Genomic DNA, 23,330 nt, shown 5'->3' with positions numbered 1-23,330 from the left:
ATTACAGTCTGTCCATGGGACAACCTGCGACAGAAAAGTTCATACACAAAATACATTTGATATTAACAAGCCTTTCTTACATTTATTTTCTTTATTCTGAAAGGAATGTATTCTGGTTTCTCTTTCTGCTCTCCCTTTTGTGAGGTTAAGGGTGCAGACTCTACCTGTGGTTTAAAAGGTTTTGTGTTTTGAGAAATTAATCGTACATTATTTTTCTTCATTTAAATTCAAAATAAGCTAAGCATTTGTCCTTATTCATAGAAAGGGCTGAAGAACAATTTCTCTTCGTAACAATGCGTTCTAAATATCTACCATAGTTATACTGTATCTTGCAAGCAGCCTGGGCAAATGAAAATGTTTCTTGAGCGTCTCATTTTCTGAAATTTGCCACTCAATGAACTGGAAAAGTGTGTCCTTCTGTTTTGGATGAATTGTACTGTATGTGGTACAGTTTTAATACTGCAATTTGTTTTTTTAATGCTGCCTTCTATTCCTTTACTGTCAGTTCTGTGCTTTATATTTTGAGACAAACCACTGCAGCTTTCCTTAGGAAATACTTAGAATCCTTACTTGTTTAAAATACAATTTAACATTTATCACGTGATGAATATTTTTGTTATGAGTTTTCATAAGTTCTCCTAAAAGAGAAGCTTTAAGCTAAATACGCAAGCAGACGTATTTTTTCCTAAGGGAACAAAGACAGACAGTATTAAATACCTTATTAAGCAATTGTGCATCCCATGTTTGCTGTCGGAAATACTGTCAACATGCATTACAGCTACTGTGAAGTTATTTCAAACTTCCCTGAAGGAGAAAAAAAGAAAGGGGTAGGATGCACATTAATTTTGCCAAATCTTTTTTTTTTATCTAATTATGGCAAAAAGAGATTTTACCTTTGTTTATGAATTACATAACAAGATGGTAGATGGAAAAATTAGAAGATATGCAAAAACAGAATCTGTATATATGCATATATATTATATCTTGTATACAGTATTTTGCATGTGCTTTCTGACATTTGGTATATTACAATATTCATATATTAACAATGCATAAAAATATATATTTTGAAGGGTTTCTTCCTATCAACATGTCCTTTATCCCACCTGGGTTGTTACACAGGGTTTGCTTGATCAGGTGGTTGTTTTGAACGAAGGTGGATCATACACTCTTAATATGCTAATGACTCCTCAACATGATGGCCCAGCCAAAACAAGTTCCAGAACACACTTCCTCTCTTTTTCCCTGAAGTATGAATTTTTGCTGCATGATTAAATCCAGTAAATAAGTGTACCTTTGATGTGTGCAAACAACACCTTTGCAGATGGAAAGGCTCATAAGTGCACTTTTCTTCAAAAGCAGATTGTCAAATATTTTTTCACATCATACTCAGGAAATGATGAAGATGTGCAAAAAATTACATTGCAGTCTTATTATTATGCTCAAAGAGGTTAGCATTGCATAATTAATAATTATGGGTGAAATTGTGTGCTAGGTTTCTCAAGGGTTTTCCAATACTTTGCTCTCTCTAATGAAACATTTATTTTAATATCAAAGAAATTCAAAATATGAAGGGATATTGAAGTTTCAATTAATACACAATTGTTTCAAGAATACAATGATATTGGATAAGCTTTGTGAATAGTAAGAAAGACATGGAACTCAATGTTACAAACTCATGGTACTAGAAGGCTTAACTATCTTGAAAGTGTAAAAATATATAGAAAATAATTATCTTTGAAAGTCGTATACAAGTTTTCATTGACAAATTAAGTTGTAAGAAAGATTTGGTATATTACAATATTCATATATTAACAATGCATAAAAATATATATTTTGAAGGGTTTCTTCCTATCAACATGTCCTTTATCCCACCTGGGTTGTTACACAGGGTTTGCTTGATCAGGTGGTTGAAAATAATCTCGTCAATGCAATACACTTACAATCAGATGATTGTAATTTGGGGGATTTTACATGCAGAAAAAAAAATACCGTACAACAAGGACTAGATGACTTGTGAAAGCACATTACCATCATCACTGCAACCAGCTTGTAGGCAACATCTCTGTTATCTGATAGCTAATTTATGTCTTAAGTTGTTGGCATTGCTTCTTTGTTAATGAATTGTCTGAGTATTGAAGAGTTTTCTCTATTCTTCTTTCTGGGTTTACATGTTTGTTGCAAAATACAAACAGAAAATTTTAGTTGGCATGTTAGCATATCTTCTAAGGCAGCGACTACTGATTGTAAAATTGGCAGCTCTGTATAAGCTGCAGTAGTAGTTCAACTATGATCTGCAAAATTATAATAATTGCTTACGTTTATATAGTGCTTTTCTGGACACTCCACTCCACTTTAGCCAGCAGCCATATCACCCTGCAACTCACTAAAGCTAAGCAGGTGTGAGCCTGGTCAGTACCTGGATGGGAGACCTCCTGGGAAAAACTGAGGTTGCTGCTGGAAGAGGTATTAGTGGGGCCAGCAGGGGGTGCTCACCCTGTGGTCCACGTGGGTCCTAATGCCCCAGTATAGTGATGGGGACACTATACTGTAAACAGGTGCCGTCCTTCGGATGAGACGTAAAACCGAGGTCCTGACTCTCTGTGGTCATTAAAAATCCCAGGGCGTTTCTCGAAAAGAGTAGGGGTGTAACCCCGGCGTCCTGGCCAAATTTCCCATTCTTATATTCCCATTGTTAATATTCCCCATCTGTGAATTGGCTTCATTACATTCTGCTCTCCTCCCCACTAATAGCTGATGTGTGGTGAGCGTTCTGGCGCACTATGGCTGCCGTCGCATCATCCAGGTGGTGGAGGGGAGACCCCATTACCTGTAAAGTGCTTTGAGTGGAGTGTCCAGAAAAGCGCTATATAAGTGTAAGCAATTATTATTATTATTATTATTAAAGCACTTTACAGGTAATGGGGACTCCCCTCCACCACCACCAATGTGCAGCACCATCTGGATGATGCGATGGCAGCCATAGTGCGCCAGAACGCTCACCACACACCAGCTCTCAGTGGGGAGGAGAACAAATAAAGCCAATTCACGGATAGGGAATATTAGGAGGTCACGATAGGTAAAGGCCAATGGGAAATTTGGGCAGGACGCCAGGATGACACCCCTACTCTTTTTGAGAAACACCCTGAGATTTTTAGAGACCACAGAGAGTCAGGACTTCAGTTTTATGTCTCATCTGAAGCACGGCACCTTTTTACAGTATAGTGTCCCCGTCGCTATACTGGGATATTAGGACCCACACAGACTGCAGGGTGAGCACCCCCTGCTGGCCCCAACTCTTCCAGTAGCAACCTTAGTTTTTCCCAGGACGTCTCCCATATAGGTACTAACCAGATTCACACCTGCTGAGGTTCAGCAGGTTATCAGTTGTGAGGTGCAGGCTGATATGGCTCCTGGCCAAAAGCCCATATGGCAAGCAAATAGTTTCAACAAAACGGCACCAGAATGAATGAACACATTGGCATTTCTTAGATATGTATTGAGCCCATTTCCTACCTATAACAGAATAAGAAATTCTGACTTTAAAATATACACAAATAGTTGCCAAAAGTCAATATTATAAACATGTTAAAAAAAAATCAAAAATTAACTTAGAGGAACTCAGTGTTTCATCCAGTCTAATATTTAATATCATACAGTCTTTAATTTTACAAATTGTAAAACTTATTATTGAATACTTAACTGAGAGAATCTTGAATCTTTTCACTGGGTTAAGAGTTCTACACTGAACAAAAGGGTATGTCTGCAGCTTCACAGTGTGTTTCATTCTGGCAGATTTAACAAGTAATGAAACAGACACTTAGCAGACCTGAGCTGTCATTCACAGGAAACCATACAGTACTTGAGTATTTTTTATTTCATGGAGAGAGATTCTACTACACAAATTTAACCAATTTAAGCTACTGAACTACAAGACCACATTTTACTGTGCAGCTTTGAATGACATGTTATGGTACAATTACCCTTCTGGGCTACAGACGTTTTTCAAGATGTTTAATGAGATTGCATAGACTAGGTTTGAGGCATACGTCCCCAGGTGAAATGTGTCTGGAATATCATCCTTTTCAGTCTGTTTGATTTAAAGATAGTGAAACAGATGTTCTTCAGTCATTATTATTCATACTTTAACTAAAGGCTGCAATGTGGAATTACAATTACTGTAGCTCTTCCTATGTAATTACTGATGTTCCTTATTGTTTCTTAAAACCAAGGTTTGAGCTTTCTTTCATGCTTTTTATTTTAATTGCCACAAGTCAGAAATCAGGAAAAAAGCAACAAATGTTGAACCATCCATTATCAGAAAGCTTATCATCCAGGTGCAGGTTGCAGAAATGCAGAATCTATCCTGGAAGCCAGAGTGCAAGGCTAGACAAGAATCACACGATTGCTCGTGCCCTTGGGATGGGATATCAGTCACAATTTAGAATAGCCAATCAAATTTAGCCAGAGAAAACTCACAGAAAACAGGGCAGACTCCACATTAAAGGCTCCCCAGCCTAGAATCAAGCCTTAGGACCCAAGTAATAACCGGCAGCATTGCACCAAGCCAGCCAATAAACTTTAATATGGATGTGAAAACTGAAGTAAATATTAAGGCAAGCAGCTGATGATTACAAATTGCTTCAAAAGTGGCATACATAGTTTGTGTCAAACTTCAGAAATGAACTGTCATTTAAGTGTTCTATACAAGAAAAACTGTATCTGAAAGCATACACATACAGTATATTAATATACTAATTTCAAAGTCACAAAAAGACATTAAAATGTTTCTTTTGTATTTTTTTGTACTTATTTTGTGATTTAGAAAAAAGTGATGAAATTAATGTGATGAAATAATTTTATGAATATGGCCCACTTTATCCTTAAAACGTACGTAAATGCAAGTGTTGAATTAAAAAAGCAACATCAATGCTTGTAGAAAAAATATGCAAATGTTCCACAGTATACAGTATGTTCCTAATGTCAGTTTAATGTCTTGTAAGATAAAATCAATATTTGTATGACATATAACACCTTTTTCTTTTTTAGGGTTCTTGATTATTATAAATACACAAAACACACAACAAATTATGTGGCATAAATTAGCAAACTGTCAGTGTCTGTGCTCCAGAGAGATGTAAGTGCTATGGCTAATGATGCAGTGATTAATAATGGAACGGCTGAGGAGGGAAAAAAAGACTGATTGAAATGCAACAACATTTGTTAACAGTAAACAACCATGTCCTAGACTGAAAAAATGGATCCCACATGCTGTGCATGGAAATTGCCCCAGACAGCGAGGGCTATTGTTTGACCGATAAAAAGGCAAAGGTTGCTTGTAATCAAATTTGAAGTTCCCTGGTCCTGGTAAAGAAACATTTCCCTGTTCACATGTGGGATTAGTTCCTGTGTTCTTTCCTTGTTATCACACAGTGTATTTTTAATGCCGTTTATTTCCAACAAATGGGCCCTGTGCAGTCTCCTGGACGGCTTTGTTTTGACGTGGTGGACATCTGTTCGCGAACAAAGCGAGCAGCAGAAAGTAAGAAGCAATCATTCATACTAAACAAGTCTTACTTCTCCCAGAATACATATGTAGTAGTTTAATTACAAAGCTAGCGAAACTAGCGAAATAATCATAAAAGTATATTTAGTTTTTTCGTGCAATTATTTAATTTTGCTGAAAGGTACCATACTTCTAATACAAATTGACAAATCAAAAGACATTTCATAATATTTACATATTTAAATTTGAACGCAGTTATTTGATATTTAAACTAGGAAACGTAACCGTAGTGAAATAATATTTTGAGTCTATATTTCTGAAGTAAATATGTAAAACTAATCCTTTTTTGAGAATTATATGATTAGTTTACTGTACATACAGCACTGGAAAAATAAGATTAACAAATCGTTATTTGCAGGTTAAGTTAAAGAACAGTGATAACAGCATTCAAATCAAACTACGCAACTTAGACATACATTATAGAGCTTTTACTCTGAGAAATATCCGAAAATTGTTCGGCTGATGGTATGTGTGGGATCACATTGGCTTATATTCGTTTTTTTTTAAGAAAAAAAAAGGAGATTCCCATTATAATACTATAACAATGGCGCTATTAAGATCCACCACTCTGTATATCAACTGAATAGACATTCCTTTTGCTAAAGATTTAAAACATACCAAGCTCTTATACACTCAATTGATATTCCACTACTTGCACTTAATATTGTGAATAGTCAGTCAGATTCCCTGAATTAAAGGACAATGAATCCCCCTACACGTATCTGGCAGTTAATGTGATGACTGCGCTGTAGTGCGGAAGTTTCCGATGTGTGGGTAGCGATTGTGTTTCTATAGAGTCCTAATGAGCTTCTATGATGAGAATGAATACCTTTGCCTATTCACACTTTGTTCCAGAGCCTGAACTTTATGCACACTGAGCTCCACACAAAAGCTAATGGAGCCTGGGAGTTACTTAAAGGACACCCTATTACCATGATAGTAAACAATGTGCAGGGTCTCAAAATAGAAAGCAAAACAAGACAAAAAGGCTTTAAAAAGACTTAAAGAAAAAAGAAATAAATATATAATGGCATTTTATACTGATGTCTCCCCATCTCCGTCTGTCGGTTTCTATTTATCTGTCTTTATAGTTTTGTTTTACAGATAGAATGCAGTGGGGAATTTAAAACTTTTCCCCTTACAAGCAAGGTGCAATCATACGCTATTACTAAATATCTATTAGCGCATATTACTCTGTTTTTCCCAATATTCAATAAACAAATTACTTCTTAAAATTTGAACAAATTCCATAAACCACAGAGCTGTAGTGGAACTTTGATTTGCTCTCCATCTCATGAGTGTAGACTTCCCAACATTTTTCAACAATTTGAGACAACAAGTCATTTTCTCAGGTTGGCTTTTGTTCTTAACATCAAACATGGGAGCAGAAATATATCACCAACTAGGACTTTCGGGGAATACTCATATTTCTGCTACTTAAATCTTCTATAGTACTTAAAACCCCACAGTAGTTATTGTATATAACTGGCTGCACATAATGTGTTTGGGTATACAGAACAGGTTATTCCCAAATTGAACAGCATCAGTCTTACTTCTAAGGTAATCTATGTAGTTTAATTCACAAGCACATTACTTAAAAATGACTGCCATTACCTGAAGTTAAGTTACATTCAGTACTCTCTGAATATTGGGACAGAAAAGTCTAAGTTGTTATCTGTGCTACACAGTCAAGCAGTTTAATTTGATTATCATGAGATTAATATGAAAAACAATATAATATGGACTGTAATGGAGTAATTACAATTATACAGTTGATCATGTTAGAATGAACATACACTGTACACTTTGCATTCAATCCAATGATTTCAAGTAACGGTAAGTATTCTCTTCAAGTAAATTTTCAAGAGTAAAAGTCAGTATGGCTACATGACGTCTGCAACCCATTCAGCTCACCAGGCTCTCTCTACAATCACTTGAGATTCTTGCCAAGCCTTTTCTGCAGCCACCTCCAGTTCTTGGGATATTCCGACTTCAGGTTTTGCTTTAGCTTGTAGATTGAATGGTAAATAAATTGTAAAAGTGACTTGGCCGATCTAAGATTTTTTTATTTTCTTCTCCTGATGAACTTCATTGCATTTGCCATATGTTTTGAGTCACTGTCATGCTGTGCAGTGAAATGCTAAGCAATAAGTATGGAAGCATTTTTTTCTTCATAAGCTGTCAAGATATCTATGTAAAATTAATAATTCAGCATTATTTTTATTATTATTGTTGATGATGAATTGGGGTTAACATACAGTGCCTTGCGAAAGTATTCGGCCCCCTTGAACTTTTCAACCTTTTGCCACATTTCAGGCTTCAAACATAAAGATATAAATTTTTTATTTTATGTGAAGAATCACCAACAAGTGGGACACAATTGTGAAGTGGAACGAAATCTATTGGATTTTTGAAACTTTTTTAACTAATAAAAAAATGAAAAGTGGGGCGTGCAAAATTATTCGGCCCCCTTGCGTTAATACTTTGTAGAGCCACCTTTTGCTGCGATTACAGCTGCAAGTCGCTTGGGGTATGTCTCTATCAGTTTTGCACATCGAGAGACTGAAATTCTTGCCCATTCTTCCTTGCAAAACAGCTCGAGCTCAGTGAGGTTGGATGGAGAGCGTTTGTGAACAGCAGTTTTCAGCTCTTTCCACAGATTCTCGATTGGATTCAGGTCTGGACTTTGACTTGGCCATTCAAACACCTGGATACGTTTATTTGTGAACCATTCCTTTGTAGATTTTGCTGTATGTTTGGGATCATTGTCTTGTTGGAAGATAAATCTCCGTCCCAGTTTCAGGTCTTTTGCAGACTCCAACAGGTTTTCATCCAGAATGGTCCTGTATTTGGCTGCATCCATCTTCCCCTCAATTTTAACCATCTTCCCTGTCCCTGCTGAAGAAAAGCAGGCCCAAACCATGATGCTGCCACCACCATGTTTGACAGTGGGGATGGTGTGTTGAGGGTGATGAGCTGTGTTGCTATTACGCCAAACATATCGTTTTGCATTGTGGCCAAAAAGTTCGATTTTGGTTTCATCTGACCAGAGCACCTTCTTCCACATGTTTGGGGTGTCTCCCAGGTGGCTTGTGGCAAACTTTAGACGAGACTTTTTATGGATATCTTTGAGAAATGGCTTTCTTCTTGCCACTCTTCCATAAAGGCCAGATTTGTGCAGTGTAAGACTGATTGTTGTCCTATGGACAGACTCTCCCACCTCAGCTGTAGTTCTCTGCAGTTCATCCAGAGTGATCATGGGCCTCTTGGCTGCATCTCTGATCAGTCTTCTCCTTGTCTGAGCTGAAAGTTTAGAGGGACGGCCAGGTCTTGGTAGATTTGCAGTGGTCTGATACTCCTTCCATTTCAAGATGATCGCTTGCACAGTGCTCCTTGGGATGTTTGAAGCTTGGGAAATCTTTTTGTATCCAAATCCGGCTTTAAACTTCTCCACAACAGTATTACGGACCTGCCTGGTGTGTTCCTTGGTCTTCATGATGCTCTCTGCGCTTTCAACAGAACCTTGAGACTATCACAGAGCAGGTGCATTTATACAGAGACTTGATTACACACAGGTGGATTCTATTTATCACCATCAGTCATATAGGACAACATTGGATCATTCAGAGATCCTCGCTGAACTTCTGGAGTGAGTTTGCTGCACTGAAAGTAAAGGGGCCGAATAATTTTGCACGCCCCACTTTTCATTTTTTTATTAGTTAAAAAAGTTTCAAAAATCCAATAGATTTCGTTCCACTTCACAATTGTGTCCCACTTGTTGGTGATTCTTCACATAAAATAAAAAATTTATATCTTTATGTTTGAAGCCTGAAATGTGGCAAAAGGTTGAAAAGTTCAAGGGGGCCGAATACTTTCGCAAGGCACTGTACATGCCCTGGCCAGGACAATACTGTACTATACCTCCACCATGCTTCACAGATGACATACTGTACTTTGGAGCATCTGCAGTTCTTACCTGCTGAAAACTGCAAACAAAATGTTGACCTTCATACCTTGAAGTTGTATCAAGAAATTATTATTACAGTTCATTGTGAGAATCCCAGTTTAGATCTCACTGTCCACATTCCTTTGGAAGGCACTGTATATACTGTGGAATATCTCCCCTTTTGGTTGGTTGCTCAGGGGACCTTGACACATAAAATACTACCAATCCAAAAGGTATTATTGGCTTTATTTTTAAGGTAGTTTTTAATGCAAATAAACTTCTTAAAGAAGTAAAAACATATCTTTAGAGACTATTCAACACGATTCTTTATATATTTTTTTCTTTTTGGGTATCATCTGGAATTTGAAACTTAAAGGAAGTGCTATAAAGTGTACTGTACATCAATCCAAAAGTGAAGTGATGTTTAAATCAGACATCCTGGGCTTGGAACACCTGAAAAATAAATTAATTAACTCACAAACTTACTTCTACTGCAGTTGCAGTTATGATGTTATACAGTATTTTACTGGCAGGCCTTTTGTTTGAAATTGGCAGCAAAGCTTGCCAAATACCAAATAACAAGGTTGTGTACTTAGAAATACCCAATGAATGCCGAAAATGATTTTCAAATGATTTAAAGTACATATTCGTGGTTGACAATAATTGCTGTGGAGACTTCAGTAGATGTGGTTGTAACGTTCCCTTGATGCACACTGCCCCCTAGTGATCATTTTAAGCACTCTTCAGCTTTTACTCTTAATGAAATCGGAATTTCCCTATTTTCCAACCAAAATCATCAATCACCAGTTATCGATGTAGCAGTTATGTTTGTACTGCATTTTAGCAGATAATAGCCAAAATTAAATCCTCTCACAGCTTGCCCCTGACTTATATTACATATGGTATTAATCTAGGTCAATAAACTACTAAGGATAAATTTTTCAGAGACTGCTGAAGCCAGGGCATATCAAGAAAAGTGAACTAATTCCACTGTAATCCCACCCAGATTACATACACTGGTGGTACTGGTCAAAGCATTCTAAATTATTACTCATACTGTTCCTTTTTAGTGAAGGAAAAATGTGTTTCCAACATTTTCATTAGCAACAATGTCTTACTTAAAAACAGTTATCCATTTATAGCAAGACATTACATGAAAATTGTAAATACATACATATAGATTTATAGCATTATGAGCTATAACAGACATCACTCTTAGTACAGAAAATAAAAACATTTTATTAGTCTTGCTGTTTCATAACTACTTTTGTTTTTCTAGATTATATTACACAATGGTTACGAGACAGATTTTCTCCCTAATAATGTTTGCAAGCATTGTGTTTCATTTAAAGGGTCTGCATTTTACCTGTAACTGATCAAATCATAGGTTATATTATATTAAATCAATACATTTGCAACTGAAAAAAAAGCTTGACAGATTTTTAATGAAGAAAATCTCACATACAAAGCCGCAATTGTGACATAGTTTTTGGGATACATACCTTATCAAAATTTGTGCATTGTGCATATAACTCATGGCAGTACCATGTTAAAATTACTATGCAAACAGTACTTAAATTAAAAGCAAAGCACTGCAGGACAGTACCATTCATACAAAATACAACAGTGGGGCTTTGCGTGCTTTACGATTTGTGAAAAGTTGGCGAGGTGGGCCTCCACTGCCAGTGTTTCTAAATGGCTTAGTCAATCTTGACACATAGTTAACTGCAAAACATTTTTTACTCTGGCCAGAGTGCTGAGTGAACGTTCTTCTTGCACGACAGTAACCAAAGGTGTGCAGAAGATACGTTTATGTTTGGGAACAATGTGACAATTTTCATGTGGTGAAGGCTGTTTAATAATTCTAATGGTGTTGAAGACGACTGCCCAAGATTGGCAACATGAATTGTTCTCAGGTGTTCAAGTTCATTCACTAACTCTTCTGATATGTCAACGCTTATTTCTCAACAAGCATTCTGGCCTTGCTGCACGTCTTCTTTATTCGTACATCGGTACTTCCTCAGCACACCAAACAATGCCTCCAGGTTCTCGGCAGCTTTGTAACGCATCGTCATGTTTCCAATGACACAATTCTGAACGGTAAAAATGTTTGAGGTGATCTTCTGGATTGCAATCTTCGACTTCCGCTGTCACATCTGGAAGTCTTTTCGGCCGTTTATGTCTTTTCTCAACCAATGTTAATAATGAGTCCACGTCACAGCTCTTAGCAACAATCTTGCTTTCAGCCAAGATAAAATCCCATTTGTCTCTTAATTGTTTCAGGTCTTCAATGAGGCCATAGACATTCTCAACCTCACCATCAAGTGTGGTGTCTCTGGCTTGCAGGACTGGGCTTCTGAAGTTTATCAGTGTGAGGACTTTAAACCAAATGAAAGCCATTAGAATGGACTCAAACGGATTCAGTTAGGTCTGAATGCCTTCCAGATCCAAACAAGTCTCGGCTGTTACAACTCCTGGACAAGTTAAAGAACTTTCTTTATCCCTGTAAGGTGTGCCACAAATGGCTTCACACTGTCTACCCAAGTAGACCAATGTTTACCTGACAAGCTGTGCAGAGAACAGCCTATGCTTTCTGCAAAATTATCAGTCTTTGAGGGCTGCTGCTACACACATTCTTCAGTATATGCACAACTCCAAAGAACATTATCATCGCCATCGACAGCATTCAGCAGCATGAATGCCACAAAGGTTCAGGCTGTGACAGGCAGAATGCGAGAACTTTCTAAGGAGTTGTCTTTTAGAATAAGAGCCTGCACACCCTTGTAGGAGTCGCTCATATTGTCATTTCCATTGTCAAAACCTTGCCCACAACAGTTTGACAGTGGTATATATACTGTGCTTCTGAAGGGTATCAGGAATCAGCTCTGCAGTTGCCTCTGCAGTTGTTACAGTCTACAACCTCCAGGAATCTTTCTTGCAGTTCATATTTGTCAGGTTCAGCATTTAAGTGTACATAGTGCTGTTTGAAGACGGTTTGCTCAATGTGCGCAGAATCAGGAGTTGCATCAACAATGATGGCGTAGTACTTGGCTTCCTCCAGTTCCTGTAGGATAGCACTAGTCACCTTACAGGCGCAACATTAGACAAAATGAATTTATACATCGGAGGACATGTAGTGAACTTGAACATGCGATGCAAGATTTTCAAGAGTCCTTCACTTTGTTTAAATGTTCTGCAAGAACTGGGTCATAATGAGCAATCAACTCAAAAATACCCAGGAAATTACCATTCCCTGAATCCCCAATGAGATGATCTTTCCCTCTAAATGCCAATCCTCTTTCCCCAAAGAACAGTGTAACGTCTAGAATTCCACGGTTTCCACTGCTCTGCTCTGCATCTGGAGCTGGTTCACCGTGGAGTCACACTGCAGACTTTTCTCCAACTGACGCCATTGAATGTGTAATAATTTCTGTGGCTGATGCTGTTTTTATATTCCGGAATTTTATCATGCAACTTCTTCCACTTCTGATGGCTGCTATAACCTTGCCTGGAAGACAAAGACAAGCAACTTGCTGTAGAGAGTCTGCTAAACAGTCGGCATGGAAAGCAAATCTGTAAGAGCATTGTTGATGATCATGTTCCGCCCCATAATTCAGAGTGTCCAAACATCAGTGGTTCAAGTCTGGCTATACAGTCTGCTAGCTGTGGACAGGATTCTCCAGACAGTGGTGCACAGTTAGTCTGTAGTTTTGAGACAACACAGTCTTCCAGGTACGGTACATTTGCAACAGCTTTTATCGATGCTTTTGTTTGGATGGTGCGGTGCACCACTCAGTAATTGTATCCCAAAACTGAGTCAGTTGGATCAAAAGATGCAACTAAACTTTATAGAATCTTACAGATTTGCAAGAGCTTTTATCTATGCTTTTGATTGTTTCACATTCATACTGTTTGGTTGAGGAAACATATCAAAAGCCGATGCACGCACGCCTTCAGATATTGATTGCGGAAGTGTTCAGTTGACACCGCAGCTAGGGTTAGGGTTAACATTCACACTCTACTTAGACAATTTTTAAGCTCAGCACTGGATTGTGGATCCCAACTCAGCTTTAAGACGACTGATTTTGTGCTCCTATCTGAAAATTGTATTTTTCTGTTTGAACCTTTTCGTTGCCTGGATGCCGTTGTGCACCGCTTGGTAATTGTATCCCAAAACTGAGACCCCCATGACCAGATGAACACATGAAATGCTGCAGTGCTTGTCAGTGAGAGCCCTCATCTGGTTGATGTTTATTCTTGTAACGAACAGTTCTTTCCAGACCCTATGCGGACGACACAGTCCGACGGAGTGGGGAAACACTAGGGAAACGTCATGCAGGAAAACGGGGCTGAAGACAGGGGGGCGTGTCCAAGGTGCGCTGGTGCACGGGGGAGGTGTGGCCGAGGCGAACAATCCAAGAGTAATCCTTAGGGAAAATCCAAAACACACGAGTAAGTCCAAAACCAGGAGATCCATCAGAACAAGAATTAAAAACCACGAAGGCTGGGTCGGAACCGGCGGACGGGGAACAGGAACGGGAACCGAGGTTAAAACCTTAACGGGACCAGGCGCTTCCTGGTCCCGGACTCGCACGATATGGAAATCAGATGCAGAGCCCGGAAGAGCGTCAGCGCCTGGCTTATAAGGTGGGCAGGGAATAGGGCGCAGGTGCATGGAATGAAGTCTTTAGTGAAAGGGCTGGAGCACCCTTAAGGAGGGGGGACTATAGTCGTGACAATTCTGCTGTGAACACAATTGGACTCAAGGTGGGAAAAAAAGTGGGAATAAATGGCAGATGACTCTGGGAGGGGAAATTTTAAATGAAAGTATGTACTTTCCTTATTTGCACATCTGTGCTGGAACGAGGGGATGTTTGTTCTGCTATAGTGCATTAACAACTGGCAAATGTAAATGTTGGAGTTAAAGTAAAATAGATAATTAGAGCATCCAAATAAAAAACAAGTGAGATGTACATTAACTTGTCTGCAGAACAAGAAAATATTTTTTTAAATCCGTGCGACCTTACTCCATCTACTCCAGGCTTTAATGAGCGAATTCTACTGCTCACTTTCAGTCACTGACACTCATATACTCTTGCAGCTGGCAGGAGGTTGCCTTTTTAAATTTCTCTTTCTTCCAGTGTCTTGTGTCATAATTAACAGTGCAGATCGTTTTTCGTTTTTCTACTGTCAATTATAACTTCCTCTATCTTCAAAGTCAATAAGACTGTTTTAAAACAGCTTTTTGTCTGGCACGATTCACATGTTGACACTCATGCAATAATCTGGATATGCATACTCTTCAGAATAATCAGACAACATTAGCAGTGTATGTGTCACAGCAAATATTCTATTTTTGTCACATTTGTCACATATTATCAAATATATTTTCACCTGAAAAATGTATGAACGTTTATTATGGGTTCTGAAATATTACAGAATATAAGACATGCACATACCTGCCTAATGTGACTTTTATTGGTCCTGCTTAGATTTTGCAATTTTAAGTATTATACAATATAGCATTAAAAGATATTGGTATGAAATAAAAAGTGTTAAATACAAACATGTAAGGCAGTGAAACCATCTTACAGGATGCCATTTAAAGCATTGTATTCTATATCAAAAGTTTAGCACCATTATTCTAACACCAAAAAGGGAGGCTTAGTAGCTCTTGCCATATGCTGTAAATAAAGGTAAATATACCTATATTTTCTAACCAGAGAACACAAGTGGAAAATATATGGAAGTGCTTTTTAAACCAAGGACAGGAGGCACTTCATCACCTGATGCATTGTGGGAGTCTGTATTCTTTCAAGAAACAGTTGAATGAAAGCCTTGTTTCAATTAACTACTAACTACCAAATCTATCTACCAAATTGGTAATATTTGCTGGCTTTTTTCAATGATGTCAACTGGCCAAGGTCCTGAGGCTACAAAGGCTTCAAAGCATCCTCAAACCACCACTACCACCATCATGCTTGACAGCTGGTATGAGGTTCTTATTGTAAAATGCTGTGTTTGGTCTTCCCCAGAGATAACAGCAGGTATGTGTCACGACCACCAGTCATCTCGCAAAAGAGCTAACCAGTACCAGCAGCGGGTTAATGATAATAACAAGCGCTGCCGCACGGTAGAGTGTTTGCTGATGGATAAACACCTGCATGATCTCCGCTGGCTGGTGGTCGTGACACATACCTGCTGTTATCTCTGCAGCATTATTTAAACTATCCTAACCCGCTTCCCGCTGCTCGGTATTGAGTTAACTCCCTGAGAGCTCTACCTGGCGATTCCTAAACTTTGTCTCACTCTGGATTTTGGACTACCCCTTTTTCCTTTTGACTTCGTACCTCACCTCTCGGATTCGGATTGTTTGCCACCTGTGTCTGACCTAGATATCAACCTTCCTTCCTCTCATTGACCACGATCTCGCCTCTCGATTCGGATTGTTTGTTGCCGTAACTACCGGCTACTCCTGCGGCTGCACAGGATCCATACCTCCTCATTAGTGATTCCTAACAGTATGTAGCATGAAAAGCTCCAGTTTCTGACTCTTTTATCCATTGAACATTCCTCCAAGAGTAAATCAATGTGAGCAATGTTCTATTCCATACAGTGAAAATAGGATTTTGAAGTGCTATCAATATTTCTTGCACCAGTTCTTAGTATGTTCATATACTGTAGTGGTAATGGTTTTAATAAGTTAAACACCTCACATACTATGTCACTTTCTCACAGCTATGGCATACTGGAAAAACTATTTGTAAATTCAAGACAAAGAATAAGACTGGATATGAAAAGTCCCTTGTAATTTTCAAATTAGTTTTGTACTTGGAAACAGAGTTATAACACAGTCAAAGGATAGGTTGCTATCTAACATGAATGAAATCCTGCTAACAGCATATGGATGCTGTTATTAGGATAGAACACATATAATATAATATTAGGATACACGTATATAATATTAGGATAGAACACATATAATGATAAATGAAGACCAATGAGATTCAGCAGAAACATTTCCAAACAATCGTTGAAAAGCCATGTTCTTTACTTCAGTTCAAAGCTTCTCAAAATATGCCTTGATTCAAACATTGATACTTAAATTGTCTAACAAATTAAACTGTCTTACTGTACTAGATCCTGTGCAATATTATTTACAGAATACAAGCATGCCTATCCTGTTTTCATAAAAACAAGGACAGAAATTATTAGATTTTTTAATCATAATACTAAATAGCTGCTATCAATGAAATGAAAATGCAGTTATATTATCCATTATATACATTTTAAGGCCCATAAAGTATTAGGCCACACCCCATTTCATGCACAAAACTGACTGAATAATTTCCTGCTGACTAAATGGTATCCTGGGAAACGCCTATCATTTTGAACTCATTCAAATATTTCCATTTTCCATGATATACAAAAATACTGTACTGAACTGATTACTGGACTGTGTAACCTATCCAATTTTGTGTGTGTTATTTTGCTATCTATTTTACCCTTATCTTTAACAGAAACTTTTTGTATGTAAGTATGAATGTTTTCACCAGATAATTGCATTCAGTTATCTACCCCACTCAAAATAATTAAAGTAATTGATGCCTATCCACCTGTAAAAGGTTACAAAATATTTTCTAAAGCTCTTGGGCTCCACTGATCCCAGTCAGGGACATAGTCTTGAAATGGAGAAGATTTGGGAAAGTAGCAAATCTTTGCAGAGTGGCCATCCTGCCATGATCACTTTAAGAGTGCAACAAAAAATTGTCCAGGAAGTCACAAAGAACCCAAGAACAACATCCAGGGATCCAGGGATCTGAATGACTCTCTCGCCTTGTCTAAGGTCAGTGTTCATGACTACACCCTTTAGAAAAGCACTGGGTACAATGGGATTAATAGGAAAGTAGCAAGGCGGAAATCATTGCTCACTAAGAACATTGATGCTCGTCTCAGGTTTGCCAAAAAGCACATGGATGACCCTCCATGGAATAAAAACATTACTATTAAATTAGTTGTGAGAACAGCATCAACCTTAGTTTTTCCCCAGGAGATCTTCCACCCAGGTACTGACCAGCCTCACACCTGCTTAGCTTCAGTGGATTGTCCATTGTGAGTGGCAGGGTGATATGGCTGCAGGTGGTCTCGACCATTGCTGGTTTATCTTAAGTGCTTCCAATATCTGCTGCACCTGTGCTTCTTCTATGCTAATCTTTAATTAAAACTGGCCAGCAGCCATATCACTCTGCAAATCACAACTGGCAACCTGCTGAAGCTAAGCAGGTGTGAGCCTGGTCAGTACCTGGATGTGAGACCTCCTGGGAAAAACTAAGGTTGCTGCTGGAAGAGGTGTTAGTGGGGCCAGCAGGGGTCGCCGCAGTCCTGTGGTCTGTGTGGGTCCTAATGCCCCAGTATAGCTACGGGGACACTATACTGTAAACAGGCGCCGTCCTTTGGATGAGACTTAAAACCGAGGTCCTGACTCTCTGTGGTCATTAAAAATCCCAGGGCGTTTCTCGAAAAGAGTAGGGGTGTAACCCCGGCGTCCTGGCCAAATTTCCCATTGGCCCTTACCAATCATGGCCTCCTAATAATCCCCATCTATGAATTGGCTTCATTACTCTGCTCTCCTCCCCACTGATTGCTGATGTGTGGTGAGTGCTCTGGCCGTCGCATCATCCAGGTGGGGCTGCACATTGGTGGTGGTGGAGGGGAGACCCCATTACCTGTAAAGCGCTTTGAGTGGAGTGTCCAGAAAAGCGCTATATGTAAGCAATTATTATTGATACTGAACTTTGTCTTTGTTCAGACTTAGAAATGTTAAGATTTATTTATTGATGAATGCCCAAGTGAAATATTTGTTTAGGATGTCATCATCTAAAGATTTGCCATCTTTGTTTTATGGCATTTACTTCATCCCTCACTGTGTGTTACTTTGCTGTTCTTTTTATCCGTTTCTTCAATGAGTAGCTTACTGAGTTTTAATAAATTTTCACAAGTAATGTCCAAGCAATTACACAACTCACGTTAGAGACAAAGTCACAGTGACATAATTGACTTAAATAGATCACTGCGCATACTTGCAACTTGGAAATATTATACACTATGCCATCTACATTATGTACAGTATATCCATTTTTGTCAATGACTTGCCTATGATTCTCCTGAACTTCCCTGTATAGGTCTCGAATGGTTATAAAATATAGAATACTGTTAAAAGATTATGGATAGGACCAATGTGATAATGCATCTACCATCTCTGTGTGAAGCATTTTATGTTTATGCTAGATATATTATTATTATTTATCTTTATTGCTTATAGTGCTTTTTAGTCACCATCTGAAGGCACTTCACAATAAAGCAAAGGTGGAATGAAAAATGAAAAATGACAAATGAGTTTCCTATACAAAATGCAGATCAGAAAAAAAATCTAAATTCCTGAACAAAATAATCTGACCGTTGCCAACATCATAAATTGTCAAACTTAAGATGTCTCTTTAGATAAGATAAAAAGAGCCATTCAATCAAAGTTATAATTTTGGTATTTTCAGAGCTCAGATATAAATAAAAGTTTCATCCATTTTTAACATTTTCTAAACAGCATGATGGTAAACAGTTCAATGAATAATGTCAGGATGTGATCAGCACAGGAATAAAAACTATGACCATACCTACAAAGAATCTGACCAAATGGTAAGATATACTGTAGAACCTGAACCCAGAAGACTGGAACAATACCAGAATGCTATGGAATGCTTTTTCACGGATGAACAATGCCACATTTGTACACATTGTATAAATCTACCACTGTCACTATTCCAGTAATCCCAATAGCCCTCTCTAATCTATTCAGAAAGAAGTTTATCTTTCCTTACTACCTATAACACTTGAATTATATAAATGACTAAATGTCTAATGTCTTTCCTGCCAATAGAAATAAACATGGTTAATTCTAGTACCTGCCTAATGTTACTTTCAATGTCTGAAATAACTGGTTATATAAAACTAAAAGAGACATTCATAATGAAGGTTCTCTTATACATTTAGTTTATCCTGAACAGACTTTAATTATAAGACATTAATTCATCAGTTTCTTTTTTTTCCAATTGGAGCTTGCATTCTTTTACATTTCACTCTTAATTCAATTAAGTGTATGAATTAATTTTCAATTAAATGTAATGTAAGGTGTTTAAAAGGCATTATTGCTTGGTGGTGTTTTATGCATGGTTTACATGGTATACATTAAGTTAGACAATTTAACATTGTGTTATCACTGTTTTTATGTTATATTGTGGTAGTACCAACATTTTGAAGCTTTCCCTGTGATTACCAATCTGCACAGCTACAGTATTTCTATAGTATTTTGCAACTGTGTTTTATAGTGTTGTCACAATGTTATTCTTTTGCCTTCGGTATGGTGAAGCTCATATATTCTGAAATTTTAAAGGGACCTATAATACTATTAATCTCACATCACTTGTCACATGTCATTGATACAAGTGACAATCATAAACTCCTCTAGCTGTGTTCTCAACAAAACAATGAACGCTTTCATTTTCTTCTGGGGACTTTTTGTGGAGTCTGTAGGGGTCTCTGAAGTAGAAAAACAAATATATTATTGATGGAAAATATATATCTAATTTATCTGTATTCAACACTACAGTGTTGGTTCAGGCGCATTGTGTAATATGTCGGCTGCTTTAACATATCTTAAGCAGCTCCAACAATTACAGCTACACATCAAAGGACAAGACTTGGGACAGGACTTAGCAGGTCAACTCATGTTACATATCAAAGGACAGGACTTGAGACAGGACCAACCGGTTAACTACATATCAAAGGGCAAGACGAATAACCATGAAGTGGTGAAACAAAACATCTTCCTGAGATCATACTGTATATAAGAGCTGGGAAACCCTTGCAGTGTTGTCTGTTCTGCGGGGCAGACCCAACGCGCGTTGATGTCATTATTGAGCTCAATAAACAACTGAATCCACGAAAGACTGTGTCCTGCTCCTTGGATGAAGGATTTCCTACAACAGTTTCCAGTCCTTATTCTGGGTGTCCACCACACCAAGCTCTCAGTTACACGATTGAAACCCAAATTAAACTACTAATAGGATTAATTTAAACTCTTTGATTGATCTTAGTTCTTAAAGATGTTGCAGATTAACAATTGCATTTCCTATGTAATATAAAATTCGACATTTTTGAGTGGGGAAAAAATTTTCCTGTATGTGTATCTCATACAGTAAAAGAGTTCAAAACACTGTATTTCAAAGCGATAGGGAGCCCTTTTCAAAATTCCAAACCGTTTTATTAAAGATGACATATTCACAATTAGTTAAAAATAGTTAAAAATCAAAATGCAAATAAAAGTGGTAAGTGGATTGTCGTGCTGTTTAGACCTATATTATAAACAAAACTGCACAGCAAAATCTCCAGGGCGGCAACACTTACATTCTGGGAGGAGACTTATCATTTTACACAGTTCCTGCTCATTTGTGTGACTCGCAAATAAGCTTTGGAATAAGAAAACATAGCAAACAGACATTCTGAATTTGTATTAATGACAAGGCAAATATCCAAATCATAAAACTTCTTGACGAACTCGTTTCAGTTAACCGTTGTTTGGATTTTCTTTTACAACTGGATTAACAAAGATGAATACGGATAATGCAACCGAAATATTTGAGATGGACTCGGATTCGGAGATTGAGCAAGAGCCGGAGGTTAACATTGAGATGATAGACGAACCGGGTAAGTTCTGCAGTCAGTCCACTTGTTGATTTTTAGGGTTTGTTTATTGTATTCTTACCCCGAAGCAATCTGTCGAAATAAGAATGGGTGTAACAGGAGTGGTTGCAAGAACGCAAAAACTAGTTCCATTAGAAGGGATAAAGTGGTCAGCTACAGGTTATACAAAAAGTTTCAGTTAATTTTTTTAGACTTACTAGTCAATGAACTGCCATATTATAGAGTAGGTACAGTAGCTGCGTTAACGTGCGAGTTGAACTTGAATAATTCTGCACTGAAAAGTAGAAGAAATATACAAAAAACAATGTTTTGATTGTCGATAATTTCCCCCACACACACCTGAAGAAGACTTTTTACCTTTAACGTTATTTTTTAATTGTAGCATTAATCTCTACTTGTTCCTTACCACATAATTGTTATGCTTATATGTTAAATTACTGTTGACGATTCAAAGTAAAAAAATAAACGCCACCATGTTTTGAAATAGTCTCCGAAAAAGCCTAGTTTTTTTAACTGGAGAAGCATGTTGTACATGAATGTGCCGATGGAACTTAAAGACAGACCACGCCAATCGCTTTATGGCGTTTATAAAATAGGGCGTTTCTGCTAGTCCTTTGAATAAAAACATATATTTTACCATAAAAGCTGGTAAGCAGCTTTTACGTTGCTTAAAATATTCCATCTCCTACGGTGTTATCGCCTTTATAAACGCTGTGTGAAGAGTTTTGGGCGGGCGTTACATTGTATAACCATTTTGGTTTTTTAAAATGACGTTTCGGCCCATCGTGTCTCGGGAGACACTTAGTCACAAATTCCTTACGCACATCTGTACTTCTCCACATTTTTTAAAATTTATTCGAACTAAGTGTACCCTGTCTCTTAAGGGAAGTTCTGACTCAACTTTCTTAAGGCAAGCTGAAACTAATGTTTACGCGTAAATAAAAAAAGTTAAATCTACTACTATGGGAAATCCAATCCAATCCAAATTAAGGACTTTTTCAATATTCAAGAACAAAGTCAAAATCGTATTAGAGTTCCAATAAAAAAAAAATCGGTGTGGTGTCCGTAGGTAACATTTACATTATGTTACGTACTGTAAAACATTGGAAATCGTGATAGAAGCACAGCAGTCCAAGAAAGCTAAAGCCTGCAACTAACCGTAGTAAACAAAACTGCCTACTGTACTGTATGTGACATACTGTAAGCATGATAAAACCCTAGAAAAATTTTCCATGTTAAAGTAAAATCTCTCATACAGTTTAGCGTTTTGAGTTTGATAACTTGATTTTTCTTTGAGAAACATCTGGTAGGACTGTAAACGTCATTATACTGTATATGGATACCTTTATAAATGTATTTTAGTTAGACTACAGTACCAGGATCACTTTTATGTGATCAGTCTTTTTGGAGCAATGCTTAACAAAATATCTAGTGAGATTTAGGGCATTGGGAATTATTCTGAAGACTCCTAACCCAGGGGTATTCAGTAACTGCTACAGCCTGTGTGCAAGTCATGCATGACACTCAGTGACCTGGCCATCTCTTTACTAATGTGAATTGAGATGGTAAAGAGGTTGAATTGTTAAACATATAGTGTTTTGTAAAGGATGAAAATGTGCTGTACAATGCATTCCAACACAGAATCCAGCAAATTTTATTTTAAATTTTATTTTATGTCATAAATCATGACATAGGAGCATAGCGTCCTTAAATTGCGAAAGTTCAGTTTTTCTGGTGATATGGTTGCAGGAATGCATTATATTGACAGGATAAAAATATGATTCCTTACATATCTATTAGGTGTTTAGTTTACATACAAATATGTCATGGAGAGTTTAATTCAATCAGTTTTGGAGATTCTCAAATAGGAAGGCACAATGCAGTTGCAAAAACCTAGAAATGTACTGAATCTCACACTTCCAGTCAGTCAGCTTCCAGAGAACATTAAGCACATACTTTTGTTTACTGTATTGTCCTTGGTGCAGATGGTTTCACAACACAGCAAGTGGGAGGTGGAATTGGAAAATGACATGTTGTTACATGAGTTGCCCTTTGTTTTGC

The 23,330-nt window shown here is 37.6% G+C and overlaps 1 protein-coding gene across 1 annotated transcript in view; it reads left to right on the top strand.

Annotated features, from left to right (window-relative positions):
• The first annotated feature begins 20,972 nt into the window (after window positions 1-20,972).
• Window positions 20,973-23,330, top strand: part of ano6 (anoctamin 6) — a 51,896-nt gene continuing 49,538 nt past the window's right edge. The window contains exon 1 of the mRNA XM_088644786.1: window positions 20,973-21,272. Coding sequence (XP_088500912.1) covers window positions 21,176-21,272 — 97 coding nt within the window. The 5' untranslated portion in view covers window positions 20,973-21,175. The remainder of the gene's footprint in view (window positions 21,273-23,330) is intronic.

This window comes from Lepisosteus platostomus, chromosome 9, assembly GCF_059453375.1.
Source record: "Lepisosteus platostomus isolate fLepPlt1 chromosome 9, fLepPlt1.hap1, whole genome shotgun sequence".
NCBI lineage: Eukaryota > Metazoa > Chordata > Actinopteri > Semionotiformes > Lepisosteidae > Lepisosteus > Lepisosteus platostomus.
Note: the sequence above shows the minus strand (reverse complement) of the source record. Positions and strands in the feature narration are given on the sequence as shown.